The 17703-nt window shown below is 40.3% G+C and overlaps 1 protein-coding gene across 3 annotated transcripts in view; it reads left to right on the top strand.

Annotated features, from left to right (window-relative positions):
* The window catches only part of TESK2 (testis associated actin remodelling kinase 2), a 75841-nt gene that overhangs the window by 2293 nt on the left and 55845 nt on the right, over positions 1 to 17703 (top strand). For 2 of the 3 annotated variants that reach the window (XM_084527980.1, XM_084527981.1), the window contains exon 2: positions 4549 to 4852. In XM_084527980.1, coding sequence (XP_084384106.1) covers positions 4631 to 4852 — 222 coding nt within the window. In that variant the 5' untranslated portion in view covers positions 4549 to 4630. Of the gene's footprint in view, positions 1 to 4548; positions 4853 to 17703 lie in introns of those variants that run through there. The other variant, XM_084527982.1, reaches the window with a different exon arrangement.

The raw sequence follows: 17703 nt of genomic DNA, 5'->3' as shown, positions 1-17703 counted from the left end.
TGTGTTACAAAACCGTGGAGCAGCTTAGCAGGCTCCCAGTTTCTGGGCTGGTGTCGCCGTCCCTGGGCTAAGGCAGGTCTCCTCTGAGGAGCGCCAGCCCTGGCCGTGCTGCGGGGGGGCTGGTCAGAGCTAGGAACTATCCCCAGCAGGGGAGATGCGATTAAAGCAAAATATCACCAAAATGAAAGTAGAAAACGATGGGGTTTTCACGTTCAAGTGTCGTGTTGTGACTCAGACTTAAGGCTGGACGCTGTGACTTCCCCCAGTCAGCAGTCAGAAGAGATTTCGGCATCAGGATGAGCTGGGCCAAGCGCAGCGCGAGCCCTTCTGTAAATATTTGAAGTTACCTTTCTCCCAAAGACAAGAAGCCAAGGTAGGGACAAACCAAACACCGTCCCTCTGTTAGGACAGCGAATGACAGCAGTTAGGAACAAAACTGTGGAGAGCTTGGCTCTCTTTACCAATGCAGTTTGATTTCTTATGTTTTGCTCCCCCCCCTGCACCTTTTTTTCCCCTCTCCTCCAGGCTAATGACCTCAAAGTCAATTCAGTCTGGAAGATTTTGTTCTTTACAATCCTTTGAAGCTTTTCTGAAGTTTGCAAGTTCCTAGAGGGAATTTTCCCCCCTCGCCTCCCAACTCTGTTGTTGAGTGGCACTTGCCAGCATAATTCCTCCCTGGTTTTGTAATGCTGGGCTTTTAAATTCCATCAGACTATGGGTTTAAATAGTTAACTCTTGGCAAATGTCTTATGTCAAAGCTTTGGCATCTTGCTCTTCAGAAAACCTTTTCAAATTAATAACATGCATCCACCAGATTTATGGCTTTCCAGGCTGAATGCCTAGCGACAGTCCTCTGTGTCTAAAAATGGCTGTTGTTGTTGGTAGGGCCATCTTTTAGGAAACTTTGACTTTTAAGTGCAAACATGCACGTGTTGTGAAGATACTGGGGACGAAAAAAGTGTCGGTAATGAGTTGAAATGGCTTTGGAGGGATCTTGTTTTGCACCCTGGGGCATTAAAGGGATGCTGCTGAGGCTGAGAAGCTCGATCTGTTTTTATGTGTAGGAACAGTATGAAATGCTAAGCACTGGCTAATGTATCTCACTTGTTCATTTTGCATTGATGTGTGGGATATCACTCGATGTGCTGTTGTGGGGTTTCCATCCTTACATGTTTTCAGGCTTAGACATTGGTTTTGTAAGCCAACCCCCTCATTAACCAAATAAATGCTGATAGTGTTTATGTTTATAGTCTGTTCCGCAACCCAAAACCCGATGCGTTCGTACAGTGGAGAAACTGGTCTTAACGTACTCCTAACTTGGTTTGGTTGTTTCTTGCTTCAAGGTTTGTTTTTAGATGGAGAAATTAAAATGTGGTAGAGCATGAAACCTAAATTTGTGCTTTTCAGCAATATGCTGAGTGGATGAGTGGGGCAGGTACGCGTTTTGACAAATGTGTTTCTAAAACATTTTGGCTTGGCAGAGCGGGGTGCATTCTTGTTGTGGTAAGGATGTCAAAAAAAAGCGGTCTGGAAGCTGGAAAATTTATTGGGAACTGTTTTTAGAGTGCTCGGTGTCTTTCTTAACTGGTCCTAGAGCACAGCTTGAGAATCTTTCAGCTGAACTTTGATATTAAGGAACAAGCAAACAAACCCGACAGCCTTTAGATCTGCAGCAGGTCGGTCTTGCATTCTGCTCGGTGCACTTTAATTAATCATACAAGGTAGTAAATTAAAGTACCTCAGACTGATCTGACAGTCAATTAAACCTTGGTTGATTTGACTGAGAATGTGATCATTAGTGTAATTGGCCAAAATGACAGGAGGCCTGCTTGGAAGTGTGCCCACTTGAAATTTTCCTCTAATTCTGTGTCTGCAATCCTGGGCAGAAAGTTGGACAAACGGAGCTCTACCCTAATAATTTCCGAGGATTTCGTGTGGCTGTCTGGAAAGAAGGCAAGCTTTAGCAGGCAGAAATTGAAGGGATGGGTTACTGGGGAATCCAGATGGCAAACCCTTTGGGGATTTATGTTGTGTGAAGTGCTTTGAATCTTTTCTTTCATTGTGAGATTTGTACGGAGTTTTGCAGAGTTCGCCATGTGATTTCAATCAGAAGGATGTGTATGTGTGAGGGTGGGTTGTGTTTTTTGGTGTTTTTTTTTTTTTTTTTTTTTTTTTGTAGATTAAGCAGGGTATATGGGGAGCTGATCTTTTGTTAATGGTATCTGGATGGTTAAGACAGAGGCAGGTTTTTCTTCCTGTTTAATATCACTTAATTAAGTTGGTGTCTTCCTCTAGCTAGAAAATGGCAATCTTAGTGTCTCATTTTTTGGGATATATCTTGATATAGCTCTGATCTGTTTGCTGGGCCGCAATGCAGGTGGGTTGTTTCACTAGGTTTGGGGGGGGTGTCTGCAAAAACTTCAGGGTGCAACTCATGGGAGTCATGGCATTGAGTATCAGACTGGGTGCTGCTGGGGCAAAAGCTTGCTCCTTCCCTTAAAAAGCTCCGAGTGCAGGTGGGTGCTGCTCTGCGAAGTGCTGAAGCATTGCTTCTTCAAGTCCAGCAGGCCTCTTGGTCAGTCTCCAAACATGCTTGCCTCTTGTTCCAGAAAACGACTTGTTAACACCATTGTTTCCTGCCGCTCCTCCTTCCACAGATAGTTCTTTCTTCATCTCCCTGAAAAGCAACCAAACGTTAGGTCGCTGCTCTCAGATCAAAAAGAATTATTTAAGTACGCTTGGAAGATTATGGGCACCTTCTCTGCAGCTGAGGAGCTTCCCTGGGCTATTTCTTCTCCCCGGGGAAACAGAGCGGGCTTTGTCTTCCCGTGGTGCTCCTGTACCATTTCCAGACCTTCAGGGCTCGTGAGGCAGGAATATGAGGTCAGAAATTGGATCCTGATCTTCTCTGTGGCAGCCGGCCACGCTATAACATTAGATGATGTAGTGCTAGCATCTGAAAAGCGCAGGAAGCTCACGCATGGGGGAGTCTGCACATAAAGTTCTGTAGGAATACCGCAATGTGGGATGCGAGAGAGATTAAATTTTCTTAAACAGGCCCTGGTAAGGGTGTCTTATAACATCCTCCCCATCCTGACCCTCATTCGGAGAGGTGAGTTTTAAGATATTTGAAATTAACACCACCACAGACCTTGGGAGAGGGGGTCGGGGGTAGAGTTTTTGTTTCTTCTCGGAGAGGACAACATGGAAATGAATTCCATGCAATTCAACAGAGCTGATTCTGAAGGGCTGTGTGCCTTTCTGACGGGTTGGCACAGCATCTCCGAAGGATACGCTGCATGCAAGATGTGTACAGCAGGACTGCGGCATATTCAGAGGACAGCTGGTGCGCCTCTGTTTTTGAGATGCTCTTCAAATTTAGTGCATTGTTCAGGTTTTGTACATCTGTGTACATACAAGCATAAGTGCCTCGTCTGCTCCCTGCTTTGTGATTATTTCGTCTGCCACTTCATTAAAAAAAAAAAAGTTTGCTTTCCCCTTCCAGTTTTTCATTCACCCTCAAAAAAAAAAAAAAATGCCCTCATTGTGAGTGCTCACTTTGTTCAGGTTTTGTAGGGGCTTCACTGAGTTGCTGTAAATGAACAGTTAAGTGTGGAAAAGATGAATAACCTCCTGACTCTAAGGTTTAAAGGGAAAAAAAAAAGTAGGCCACCTGTCAGGTTTGCCAATCCAACTTGGATTTGATGGGCTCCAGAGTCATCCTGATTACTTCATCATCCTCTTACACAGAGAAAAAAAATTCCCTCGGTGTTGTTTTTTCTTTCTTTTCCCCCTTCGTACTTGGCAAATGTATCTTATTTCCTGTGTTTTCAGTTGAACTGAAATTAATATAGCTTTAAAATTGTGTGCGTAGAGAATTGTTCTGGCAGTTTCGTACAAGAAGCCTTTGTTTTTGTAGCAGGATTGTTGATCGTTTTCACAAATTCGGGGACTAGATCTTTAGCGGGTATAAACTTGTGTTTTCACTAGTTAAGAAATTGGTCTTGGAACATTCATACATATAGGTGGTGGAAGTTTTTAAAAAAAACAACAACAACAAAAAAAACAACAAAGCTTTTGGTGCTCCAGCTACTGTTATTGACAGCTAATAATTTTGTTTAAGTCAACTGAAAGTTGATCTGTTTTCTTGCAATAGCACTAGATTGGTCACCAACTGCTACCGAAGTAGCATAGAAGGTAACATTTTGTGGATTTCCTACTGCTTAGTTGTTTGCTTTAGCAACCAGAACTTAAATAGTGTGTGTGTGTGAAAGCCCTTTGTTATCATTTAAAATTTTGAGCTCCAAACTTATTTCTTAATAGTCAGAGAATAGATATTTCCAGGACTCTAAAGGAAAAGTTCATTAGATTGTCCATCTATTTTATGATGCTGTGTGGTTGGTTGTGTGTGTGTGTGTGTTTTTTTACACCTACTTGGATATCTTCTGCTTTTCTCATTCCCTTACACCGGTTAAGTTGTGTTGGAGTCCTATCAAACATGATTAGGTATTTTTATAATAATGACGGTCTCAATTTCTTGTGTTTTAGCTTCCAACAAGAGTAGAGAAGCCAGCAAAGTACCTAAGATGTGAGAAGTCCTCCCTTAGCAGAAGACAAGCCTGTTTTCAAAATGGACCGAAGTAAGCGGAATTCAATAGCAGGATTTCCACCACGCTTGGAGCGCGCTGAGGACTTTGACGGTGGCACTGGAGGAGATGGGACTGCATCCCAGATTGGAAGAGTTTGGACCTCTTCGTACAGAGCCCTGATAAGTGCCTTTTCCAGACTTACCCGTCTTGATGACTTCACCTGTGAGAAAATCGGCTCTGGTTTCTTCTCGGAGGTGTTCAAGGTGCGTGTTTAGTTCTTCCCCTCGTGGTGATTGTTTTGTGTTTGGTGCTGAGAAGTATAAGAGCATTAACAAAAGTACTTCTTCGCTGAAGTTGGCTGTTCTTGTATTGGCTTTACTTAAGTGATGAAGAGCTTGCAGGACTCAATTGTTTCCTTTGTCCCTCTTCCAGCTGTTTTTTTATCACTTGTAAGTTATTTGGGGAGTTGCAGAAGCTATTTGCGAGAAATAATATGAGCTAGAAAATAACTGGCTTATCTTTGGTCCCTGCCACATATTGTTGTGTTTGTGTAGTGTATTAAACCCCAGTGGCTATTTGGTTCCCTCTTATTTAAGTTTGGATGTCTTTAATGTAGCTCAATTATTAAGTTTGTGAGATTGTTCTCATTCCTTTGCCAGTTTTTTGACTCACAACTCAGGATGTGCCAGTGTTAGGAGATCTACACGTAATTACTGAGTTTGAAACAACAAAATTTGTTGCGCTGCAGTTATAATACATTCAGCTACTACTCTGTTCCCTTTGCTTCTTGTTATGCCATACCTCTAACTTAAATAATCAGATTGCTTCATAGTAAATAACGTGAATAAGAAAATCAGAGATTGTCAGTGACTTGCTGCTACAGTATCTGGAAAGTGGTTAAGGACATGGAAAAGCAATTTGTGTCACTGTACAGGCAGTTCCCGTTTTACAGTGCTAGTAGCATTTCTTATGTCTCGACTGTTCTGGTAAGGTCTATTCTAGAGGAGTAGGATATTGAGTTGACTTCTAGGCTTTCAGGCACTGCAAAAATAACTTGTTTCCTTGCCTTAGTTCCTGGTTTTAAATGAACTCACCCTCCAACTTGTTTCCATTTCAGTGAAATGCCAGAAAATGTCTCGTGGTGTATTGTGTCCATTCCATGATATTTCATGTGATTTTTTTTCTTTAAGAATTTAAGTCAGGAAACATGCAGCTTTACTGCTGTGAATAGATATGTGAATTAGAAAAGGAAAATTATTTTTGCTTTTTTAATTGCTCAAATACATTCCCATCTCTGTATGTATATCTTACCTTGCGTGAAGGTAATTTTTTTTTTTTTGCTTTAGCTAGATATATGAAATTTAATTTCCCCTAACACAAGTTTTTATTTCTGAAGTCCCTTTTCTTGTTTTGAAATAAAGTTTTGTTTGTTGGGACTTCAGAAAGTGAAGTCAAACAGCTGCATGTGTGAACAGATTTACTGGGTGAAATAAGCAACTTTCTGCTGTGAGGAACATCATGGAAAAGTGCCCTGAGGCAAGATGCTTACATATCTAGCAGAAAGGTACAGTATTACTGATCATTAGGAAACAAAAGTGGGTGGATGAAGAAATGGTTAAAAGCAAATATAACTTTCTATCACACAGTTATTGATTTATTAAGAACATCTTATTTTAAGAGAGCATTTGTTTCAGTTCGGTAGTGGCATATGGAGGTACGCATCTGTTTGAGAACTTCTGTTGGGTGAGAGAAATCCTTGATACCTGATTTACCTTCCAGTGCCTAAAGAAGTCAGCTAACCTTTAAAAAGCTTTCCCCTGCCATTCCTGCTTGCAGCAGAACTAAGCTAGGCATCTCCTGGGGTAAGTCAGCCATCAGCGGCATTACTCTAAGAGCTGGTAGTAATCTGGGTATCTGTTTTTCTAGAAACAGCTACAGACCTCCTGCAGGGAAGCAACGAATGATAAAGCTTTTTCTTTCACATCAGTTTCAAAAAAATGTTCTCCCTTCACTTTTGGCACAAACGGGTGAGAATGCATTACAACCTTGTCTTAGATGTGGTTCCACACTTACTTAGGCAGGTTTCTGTTTTGCTAGTTTATCAGCCTGACCACTTCTGTCACTAATCTGACTGTGCTGATGATCAGATTTCATGCAAGAGCCTTGATGTACTTCCAGGAAAGGAAGCCTCATGGTTTGACACAGTCAAAGTTCAGGCTGATCTGCAGGCTCCCTGGTAAGCGATTGAACTTGAGAAGAATCCATGATAGTTCCAAACTTGCTGCATAAGTAACTTTACGAAGCAATGAAGCTTTCCCTTTAAATTAGTGAAAGGTATCTCAGGGGAAAAAAAAAAATGTCACCAGAGCTTTTTCAATTATGTATTTGTCTATTGTTTTGTGAGCATCACGCATCAGGTTTGCTCATGTGATTTAACGAAGAATACTTGCACTGTTTTGAGGGTTTGGGATTTTTCTTTTGCTACACAACTGACAATTGTTTTCAGTGATTTGTTCCCTTCAATCCTTTTCTGCGGAGACTCCTTTTTTAATATAATCTTTCAGAGTGGATAGAAATTGCCTTCTCTTAATTTGGGAATATGAATACATTATAGCATCGGTGTGTGTATGTTAATGGTTTTATGTCCTATGCATGTTTTTATAGCATTTCTAGGGCACCTTTACTCACACAAACTAAGCTTTGTGGTTTATTCAGCATGAAATATTATACTGGCCTTTTGATTTTTGCTTGCTGTCATTGTAGCAATTCAAATTCACCTGAATGCTGTATATTGTAGAAATTACTTTAGAAAAGCTGAGCTTTATCAAACACTAGTAGTAGTCTAGTTTGAGTCAGCCAACTGACTGTTTCCTGTTGTAGTTTTCAATGGCAAGTGCAGAACATTGATGTTTGCTTTTAAATTGAACTAGGCAAAGGCTGTTTGTGTAAATGTTCATTTCCCAGCCGTGATCCTAGATCTTTAAATTCTTAGCTGGGAAGACTAGCAAAGACTGATGGAGCTATATGTAATTGTGGGGGAGATGAACATTGTGCTGAAACTAAATACTGCATGAGGAGATATTTTATAATGTATGTTAACTGCATGTATTGGAACAGTGGTTGGACTAAAATCCTTGATCCTCCATTCACATAGATCTTCTGCTTCAAAGCCAGTAATAAATATTCAAGTTCCTTCAGGGGTTCTTGTTGGCTCTGTATTCTGTAGCTGAACTTCTAAGGGAGACTGGAAATACTTTTGATACTTTGAATGCTGAAAGAGGACAGTTTATTTTTTGCCTGTACAGGGATCATAGATCCAGTAGAGAGTTGTACAGGTTCAAGGCTGCTTGTGTTTGTGTGTTGGGAAGTTCGTGTTGCTGTACAGGTGTGGTCACTGGAGAATTTGAAGTTTTTTTGACTGTTAGAAGAAGCATGGTGAAGTCTTCTGACATTCAGGGAAGAACGCATGGTTTTTCCTGGGCAGTCCTGGATACTAAAATTATTTCAGTGCGGATAGTTCTCCTGTTTTAAGTATGCTTGGCCATCTAATTAGCAGTACTGTCATAAAATAATTCCAAAAATAGGAGCAAAATATTTTTTGTGTCACTCTAGTCCTGTTGTGCAGGGCTACTTCATTGCTGTCGTAATGATGGGCTTGCCTGTTCAAAGCTCCCCCCTCCAATAGCCAGGGAGGTGGCATATAACAGGGAGAAAAGTAATCTGTTTTTGTCAGGGAACTTGCTCTGACAAACCTGAAGCTAGTTTAACCTTAGAAAGATTATCCTTGGGATAAGCAGAGGGTAATGTTGAAGACAGAACTCAGGTCAACCAGGCCACAGTCTTGACCACCTCGAATCATGCTTTTAACCTGGTAGGAGTTGAGAGAGCTACAATTAGAAATTAATTGTCAGACAAAAATAATCTGATCTTATGAAATATTCAAAGCGATTGCGTCAGCATCATTTGTATCTTAAGCATATGCCTGGGAAAGTTGTTCATGTGAGCAGTGGAAAAGGTGCATAATACCTTTTTAAAAAAGTTAATGTTGTTTAATAGTGGATGAGCAAAGGCAAGCATGTGAATATAAAATGTATGAGACGTAATGCAAAATTAATGACCTTCTAGAGCTGAAACATTAAGCAGATGAGCATGGGTGCCTCCAAAAAATGTTTGAGATGGAAATCAGCACTCCTGTTTTGGCTTACATACTGTGGCCTTCCCAGGCTGTTACTGAAAGCACCAAGCAATGGGTTTTGTGCTCCCCTATAACTTGAGATCCTTTCTGAAGAACTTCTGGCTACACAATTTTCCTGTTTTTGCATTTGTGCAGCAAATTTCCCCTACTAATCTCCGCAGGATTAAATTCCTTTTTGTGCTTCAGGGTTGTGAAGAACACTCATATATATTTCTTTTTTATGAAATACTAACTAGTATGGTAATGTACTCAGCTGGTAGTTCTGTTAGTTCTGATGGACATTACCCAGTTCAATTCATGTTTTGTAGCACTTTGGATGCTATGTCTATAAGGTGCAAGGTCATGCTGGTGGGTTTGATCTCTGGATCATCTGACTGTGGTAAATCTGCCAGATCCTACTATCTGGCTTTCCCAAAAGTGAGATTCAGAGCTATATCTTTTTGTGCTTTATGACTTGATTACTGTTTTTCTTGATTGACATCTCTATCTATAATTTTCAGGTCTTGAAGAGTCCAGTGCAGAAATGTTTGATGTTGAGCAGTAGTCACTTTCCTCTGTTGGCCTTTGGCCTAAATTTGGCCTAAATTTGGCAGAACTTGCTATCTAGAATAAACAATGCAAAGTAAGAACTGTAGAATGGGGTGAATGATGGATTTACTCGTAGGACTTCAGAAACAGAGGTTATGAGAGACAAAGGTTACAGGCTGCTTGACCAAAAAAGTCTATTTTGTTTAATATCTATTATATCTGTGAATATCTATTTTCATGGTAGACTTTACCCATTATGTCTTATGGTTAGACGGGATGTTTGAGAATGAAGGAAGGCATTATGTACTTCTCAAGCAGTTAAGGCTTAGAAGGGATATTAAATGATCTACACCTACTGCCACATAATGAAAGGTCATTACACTATAGCAGTAACTGGTATTTCGACTAAAGCACACTGGCGTGACATACAATACAGGGTTTGTTTGTTTTTCTTCAATTCTGAGCTGAAGACCGCAAAAGCAATATCAGTGATGCCAGTGCTTAGTGTTTAATTTCCCTGTTGTGAAGTCTCTTTGGCCTGCTAGTCTACCCAGTCATTCTTAGTGTTTCTTGGCGGGGCTGGAATCTTTAGTACCTCTACCTTCCTCACTGTAAAAAATGATGTGCATTATCAAGTTATATTTTGACCCTTTTGATGTGTAACATGGTCCAAATTTGTGTTTTTTTTTTTTTTTTTTTCCTGCCCTGAGATTAACCTTGCTTTTGCAGTAGAGGTTTAAGTTTTTGCACCATCTTCTGCAACATCTTTTTCTTTTTAAAGTGGGCATAAAACTGAGTGCCCTAGTTTTGTTCTTAACAATGACTTGTCCAAACTAGCCTTTTGCTTTGCCACAGTCTTACAACACTCAATACTTGTTATCATAACACACAAACTTGTGTTGTGTTTTTGTTTTATGGGACTCCTACATACATCTTCATGTTGCTGCTCACTGGACGTGGGTCTCCTGCTCTGTAGGTACAGCCTTCAGTCTTTGATTCTAGTGAAGCTTTTCATTGGGGTGTGTTACTTTTTGCTCAGATGTGCCTGAGATACGATGTGGCCTTCCCTACTTAGTGAAATAAGGAGAGCAGGGCAATGCTAGAAGGATTTGAATTTCTCTGAGTGGTAGCTGTCGTCAGTGAGCTGGAAGTGAACACGGAGCATTGAGTAACACGAGGCCTAGCTCAGTTCCTCTGGAAGCTCGGTTGAAACTTCCCCATTTCACGCTGCTTTGTCATGCACAACTGTAGCTTGAGCTATCATTCATATTTAACCTACTTACAGCAGCTTACGGCGCAAAGTCGGATGTCTTGCAGAAGTCTGTGTGTTTATGTATATAGCTATTGTAAGACTTGTCATTTTATACAATGGCTTTAATAAATCTGATCACCAATTTTTAAAATACCGTCCCTTCCCAGCTCTGTTTATTAGAACTCCTGTAGTCTCCTTAGCTGAGCCATGCTCAAGTGCATGTGCTCTGTTCTTGGCAGTTATTTTCAGCCTGTCCTTAAAACTTCCATTATAGGGGATTCTGGAACCTCCTTTGGTGCAGCCAGGCTGTGTTTTTGTTATTGTTTAATATTATTATTATTAATCTATCCTTTTATAGCTAGGACTTCCCAGTTTCAGTTGTTTTTACAGCTGGTTGTGTCTGTTTGCTTCTTGGCTCTAAAAGCAACTCCTTACTGACAGAGGGTTCAGTTTTCCTGTGGCATTTAATGGTTTATCATGTCAACAGAGGCCTTCTTCCAAGACTAAAATGTCTGTGAATGTGTGGAAGGAGGAAGGGAGCTATTTGAGCAGTTTTATAAATGAGTCTGTAGAAAAGGGAACACCAATTTAGATTAAAAGGAGAGGATGACTATTAAAAAAAAAAAACGTGAAGAAAGGGCAGAAAAAAGGGGCAACAGAAGCTGAATTCATAACAAAGGTGCTGCTTGTTGGCTTTCAGCCCATGCTCAGACAAAATGTGTTGGAGAAAGGATTGGAAACCAGTGGCTCAGTCTGCAGGTAACACTCTCCAGAACCGGAGTCTTCATTAACTCAGGTTTTGACAGACTATCAGACAGTGCAATATATGAATTGTCAGTGTGCTTTACATCTAAATGCAAGGCTGTGTGTTATTGCAAGGCTCATAACTAGTACAGAGCTCGCTCCTATTGCTTGAGGGTGTCCCCTTCTGCAGGACAAGGCCCCAGCTCGCTCCCAGGACTGCATGAGCTGCTCCTTACTGCCTCTGTGTGCACCTGCTTGCTGTGTAAAAGGGATGTCAGGTCTTCGGGACAGTCAATCCAATACCTTTTGGTAGCCCTGAATTCTTTGAAGAGGGGAAAGGGATTAAATGTCAGCATAAATCAAGGAGGTTCTGAGCATTCCAGCAAGAGATTTTTTTTTTTCAGTCCTAACATACCCTCTTGGTTATTATTTCAGAACTTTCAACATAAACAACCCTTTCTGTGTTGCCTGTGTTTATTTGTTAATACCAAGTGAAAGGTTGAATTTGGCTCTTAGTACAACTCTGGCTTTTACTTTTGAACAATTTGACTTTGAGGCTTTGCTACCAAACTTCAAGCCAAAATCACATTCTTCAAGTTGGCATTAGTATCTCCATGAACTTAACTGTACGGAATACTTTTTCTTTAATTTTTTATCCTATGTAGAGCGAGACAGGAAGTCTGCTGGTTTTCTTTATGGTAGCTGTTGTAAGAGAAGTATGAAGAAAGCTCATACAGATGATGGAAAACAGGTCTTCCAGCTGCTTTTTGTACTTCCTCTATAGATTTTTACCATCCCTCTGCCAAGGACTCCTGCTCTCCCAGCTCAACCAGTTGAAGGAGATGTTGTTTATGTGCATGTCTTCATGGGAAACCGGAGTAGCTTAATCTACTTCTGGAGGTTTTTCAGTCCAGTGTGGCTTGTGATGCAGCCATTCCCCTCTCACTTCAATGAAATTAATTCTTCAGATGCCTGTGAGTTAGCATCTTCTTTTACAGTAGTCTCTACTGTCAGCTTTTAAAGAATGAAGAGTGACAGATGAAGCTGGTTTTGGTCTGGGATATAGAGGGATGAAGAACTAGATGGCATGAAGTCTTTTCCAACCCTGTGCTTTTGACTTCACAAATCTATAATGCAAAGAAAAACAGGAAGATGTGCAGCATAGGAGGAAGGCCTAAATAGCAATATAAATGCCAAGCTTGACATAAGCAAAATATGTGGAGAGGAATTATGCCTAATAGACAAATTATTTTCTAGGAGAAATTAAGTGCAATTATCTCCAGTATGTTGCTGATGACAAAAAGAAAACTTATTATGGCACTGCAAGTCTAGAGACGTAATGAAAGTTCGCATATGCACTGTGTTAACAGAGCTATGGCTCCAGCAACACTAAACCTCATATAAAAGGGTCTCTAAGACTTGCTTTCTATCATCTGTATGAGCTTTCTTCATGCTTCACTTAAAATGATTGCCACTTTGTATTAAGGAATGAAATAATAGTGCTGTCAATTTAAAAGTTAGAATATCTTTCTGGATTAATAGGCTGTAGGAACCCTGCAAGCTTGAATATGTATCTTGCACAGTTACTTTGTTGCCTGGGTTGGCTTTCTTTTTTTTTTCTGAAACTGATTCATAAGGAAGCATTTCTGGTATTCAGGATAAAAATACTCTGAAGGGGCAGCATTGGCATGGAAGTCAGCTGATGATGTGAAATTTCACAACATACGTCAAATCTATCTGACGTGTTGTCTTTGTCCTTTCTCCTTCAGTTTCAAAGTTCTCTCATTTTCTAATGTGCTGTTTTGAACATTCGGTATAGGGTTTATACTAAGAAGGGATTGGTTACCTCTGGAATTACCAGCATGTTTGGGGCCCTGAGCCAAATGCAGGTGTTCTTCAAAAGCTGCATAGAACACTAGAGGTGAGATCACACGGTGTTATTGCTATTTATGAGACCATTTGATAGGCTTAAGTAGTATTTTATTTCAGTTGCCCTATAAAATATTTGTAGGAAACTGCCTGGTTGTATGTAAATACTTTTTCAGAATCAAATATTTGAGTTTTCTTAAGCTGGGGAACTGTGGAACGTGGTGTCAATACATCAGGGAAAAACAAAGAATATAAACAGCATCTAATAACTGGAAAAGTGGTTCAATGAATCATTTCAAGCTTAACCTAGTCAGTGTGTAAAAATGTCATTACAGTGCATAAACAGTATAATAATGAGAAAACAGATTTCTCAAACAATGTCTTTTTCTTATCCCTTTGTTTGAGGAAGAAGGCATAACAAGGCCCAGTGGCTATTAGCTGTAATGAGGATTAGGCCTATTCTGAAACATTAAGTGGCTTGGGAACAGTCTTGCCTAACCAAAATTGTCTGCTCTCTCCTGCTAGTTTCATTGGTGATGTTTGGAGCCATCCTGGTTTTTAAGAGTGTTCTTGATTAAGCTTGGCCGAGTGTTGAGATGCTTACAGCTACCAACAGTCTAAGGTCAACAAATTCAGAATCTACTGGTCTAAACAAGTCTTTTTAATATCTTTTTTCTTCCTTGAGATTGGTGTTGCTACATCAGGAAAAATGAGATTTTTCTGGTTCTGCCTATGCTATGTAGCATCAGAAGTCCTTGTAGATTGGAAAATGAGTACGGAAGTAGGGAAACAAGTAGATCTAATCCTTGTGTTTGTAGGCATGAGGAGTATACCTTGTAAGCTTTGAGAAGTGACATCCATTTGAGCGGTACCCCACCCAGGTGTGGTGTTCCTCTTCTAAATTTCTTCCTTCATTCTGTCACAGTGAGTTAGAGACATTGTGGCTGCTGCCTCCCTCCCTGGGTGATGTGATACCTCTTAGTAAAACAGCAGATCTTGTCCACACATGCTGTGTGGTCTTGCTTCTTATTTCAAAAGAATTTAGTTCTAAGCTAAAAATCTTCCTCTTTTGACCAGTGGAGGTAACTCTCAGGCTGACAGAAGCAAGATAAATGGGGCTTAAGGCCTCTTATGTGAAACTATAGTGTTAAAACACAACACTAATTGTTTGCTTGGGAATGCAGTCACTGTATTAACGTGAACTGACCAAGATGGCTAGAGTAGCCTTAAAACCTCAAGCTCTTGAGTTGTATCAGCTGGGTGCCTCTAATCATTCGCTTCCTACTCTGATATTTGTCAGGAGTAGGAAGAAGCCTCATTCTGGAACTGAGATGAGGCATAAATACTGAGAAGGATTATTCCTCTCATGCTGTGTGAAGTATCAGCCTTTGGGAAGCCTTTTAGCAACTGCCAAGATGTTTTGTGTGGTAACCACGCAGACAGTTGCCTTCCTCTTGCTAGTGATTTTTTGATTATTGAGGTGCCAAGATGCTGTCATCCCAGTCCTTCTCACTTAATTAGCCAATGCTTTTAGCACATCGGCAGGGTGAAGTAAATAGGCCTTACTCTGCTGGATCACTAATGTATCACTTAAAAACCTCACCTGCATAATTATCCCCTAGGGATTACAAAATGGCCAAAATACTCATGAGGCTTCATCCCTGCTCAGGTGTATCATTCATTTTAGGTTTTCCTGCCTCACTTGCAGGGCACTCATGCATGTTTGTCAGAATTGATTGCTTTGAAAGGCTAAGAACAGAGGGCCAGTTCATGTTTGACTTATCTGACATAACTCTTCTTTTGATTGATTGATTTATCTATTTTATGGCCAGAAGTCTTAAATATATGTGTGTGTGTGTATATATATATATGTAACAATCCCCTTATAACATTTTAGTAGCCTCAAAGATGTCATGGGGTAGTAGACCTAATGTAAGTCTTGCCTTTTGTAGCGGTGTTGAAAAATTCTAGGAAAATTTTGAAAATAATATTTCTGTAATGCTCCTTCCTGCAGTCCTACTTGGCATCGCTACAAGTAAGGTCTAAAATTGTACCAAGTGAAGCAAATTAACAAACGTGGGGGAAAAGAGTTTGCATACACTACATTTCATCTTCCCTGCTTTGATCAGCCAACTTCCCTATTGAAGAAAAAAATCTTTGAAAAATAGAGCAGAACGTAATAATTTCTCCAGCGCAGTTAAATGGTCTGTTTAGTTTTCTGTTCTGTATGGAGATGTGCTGGGTTGGCAGCTCTGGGATTTTCTGTTTTGCCAGCTGGCAAACATGCACGTTTGTGTAAGCTCATTCATTGCTGATACCAGGGGACAGGTGCTGATTTACTGTTCTTCAAATAACTGCGCTGGCCTGTGTCCAGCGGTAACATGGCTGAGCCTCGGGAACGGGCTGCATCCCCTACGACTGCTGTGACACACCTCTCTGAGTGCTTGTTTTCCTGGCATTGGGTGGGTGGTGGGGTGGAGTAATCTATTGCACAGGAGTGATGGATGTGGCTGTGTATGGCAATCCATCTGTGCTGTGTGTGAGCTGCTTCTGGCTGGGGCGTGGGCGCCTTCTGTTTGCTGCTCTCACTGGACGGGGTCAGGGCTTGAGGAGAGGACAGAGCTGTGGGACATTGCTTTGAGAAATCAAAATGGAGATGCTGTTTTGGTAACTGATCCATGACTGACAGTATGGGTAACATAGTACCTGTCATGTCAGCTGGCTTGATTTGAGTCCTGCAAATCCAGTTCTTGTAGTTCCTAGCCATTGCTGACAATGAGGAGACACCTAAGAAATTGCCTGGAATATTTAATTAGCTCCTTTTTTCCTTTTGTAAGAGAACTTAATGCTCAAGAAAAGCAGTTCCATGAAGGCTGAAGTAACAAGAAATTACTAAGAGCTCTAATTTTTTTGGCTATGTCCACAGAGTTGTAGCAATTTATAAAAACATAACTATCCTCAAGAAAGCAAAATGTAGCTGCTGTATACTCCATGCTCTCTTCTTTGTGCTCAAGTCCTAGTGCTGTGACTGATTATAGCAGCAATGGCTGCATGCAAGCAGCTCTGCACAAATGTGAGACTGACTTCCTTACTCATGCATGAGTAACGTTTATTTGACAGGTTTATGAGGGAAGTGTAAGGAAACTATTTCTGACCATAATAAAACTTTCTCTCAAGGTTCCCATGCAGATTTTTAAAACAAAATCAACAAATGTGTTTGAATGGTGATGATGACATCCCTGGTACAGTGGGGGATTGCATGCTTGGTACCAAACTGTTAATATATTAGAAAAGACTGGAGGTGCAGTTACATGCCAGAAGAACTTAACGTGAAGTGTTCTTGCTTAAAAATCATCTGCAGATCATGCAAATATCGTCACATTTTGCACAGGATAAAACCATAGTAACACAGGAGATATTTAATCATCAGTATTAAAAAAGGAAATAGGAGAATAAGGACACAAAGATACAGTATCTCATTATGTATTATCTTTGGATGTTTGACATTTGCAGATGTCAGATTTCCCTGGCTCAGAAATAGCATTATCACCTCCATATTATAGACTTAAAGAGCTAAAGAGGGAACGTACGCATGGAATTGAAGTGGCATGCTCAGGGTTATTCAGTGAGCTGACAAGGTAGCTGACATTAAAAATGAAGAAGAATGAGCTCCCAGAGCTGTGCTTCTAACTCAGTATTTCCTTCTCTGACTGTGACTTTATACTTGGTTTGGAAATACATACGTGAGCTATGTAGTCAGGTTGTGGTGTAGCTTAAAAAAAAATAAGGCTCTTCTGCTTTTTCCCAGCAATTAAGCAGCAGGTCCATGAATGAGCTTTGTTCTGGATTGCTGAGGGAATTTTATATGGTTACATTCTGCTGAACGGGCCACAAAATCAGGCAGCTTCCCCACCCTGGCTGTGCCTGTTTACATCTGATCTTAAACCGTGGAACAATAGCCCTCAGATTCATTTGTGCTTTCTCTCAAAATAAGACTGTGGTTTCTTTTTTGCCTTTGATTTGCTTGAGATCAAGTTAGTGGCAGAGATACAGACAGATTCCTATCAGCAAATCGTTTGTTTAAAATAAATGAGCTCTGTATTTTGGGCCCTGGTTCTACATTACAGCGGGCAATGAAGTAAAACAAAATACAAAAGAAAAATGAAGTTTTTTTGGCTCACACAAATGGATTTATAAAGTAACAGCTGTACTACTTACTAATTATAAGTTCACTTTTGTTTGGCAAAAAAATAGAGAACTCATTTGGCTGCAGGTGTGGAATATTCTGTAGTAATTGATCTTGTTACTCTGCTGTATTGGTGATGTTAGAAGTTTCTGAAGTTACAGGATCTTTGTTTAATGACCAGTTCCAAGCCTTTGTACTAAAAGGCAATGGTAAAAGGTGCAACTTTCTGTGTCTGTCTCATTTTTTTCTCATACTAAAAGTGAATGCAGTTCCAATTACTGTCAGGCTTTTAAAATCTATTGATTTATTTTTTGTGTAGTTCCTCTCTATCTTCTGAACC

Source organism: Aythya ferina (assembly GCF_964211825.1).
Source record: "Aythya ferina genome assembly, chromosome: 8".
In the NCBI taxonomy this organism is placed as follows: Eukaryota; Metazoa; Chordata; class Aves; order Anseriformes; family Anatidae; genus Aythya; species Aythya ferina.
The sequence above is the reverse complement of the archived record's forward strand: the minus strand, read 5'-3'. Positions and strand labels throughout refer to the sequence as shown.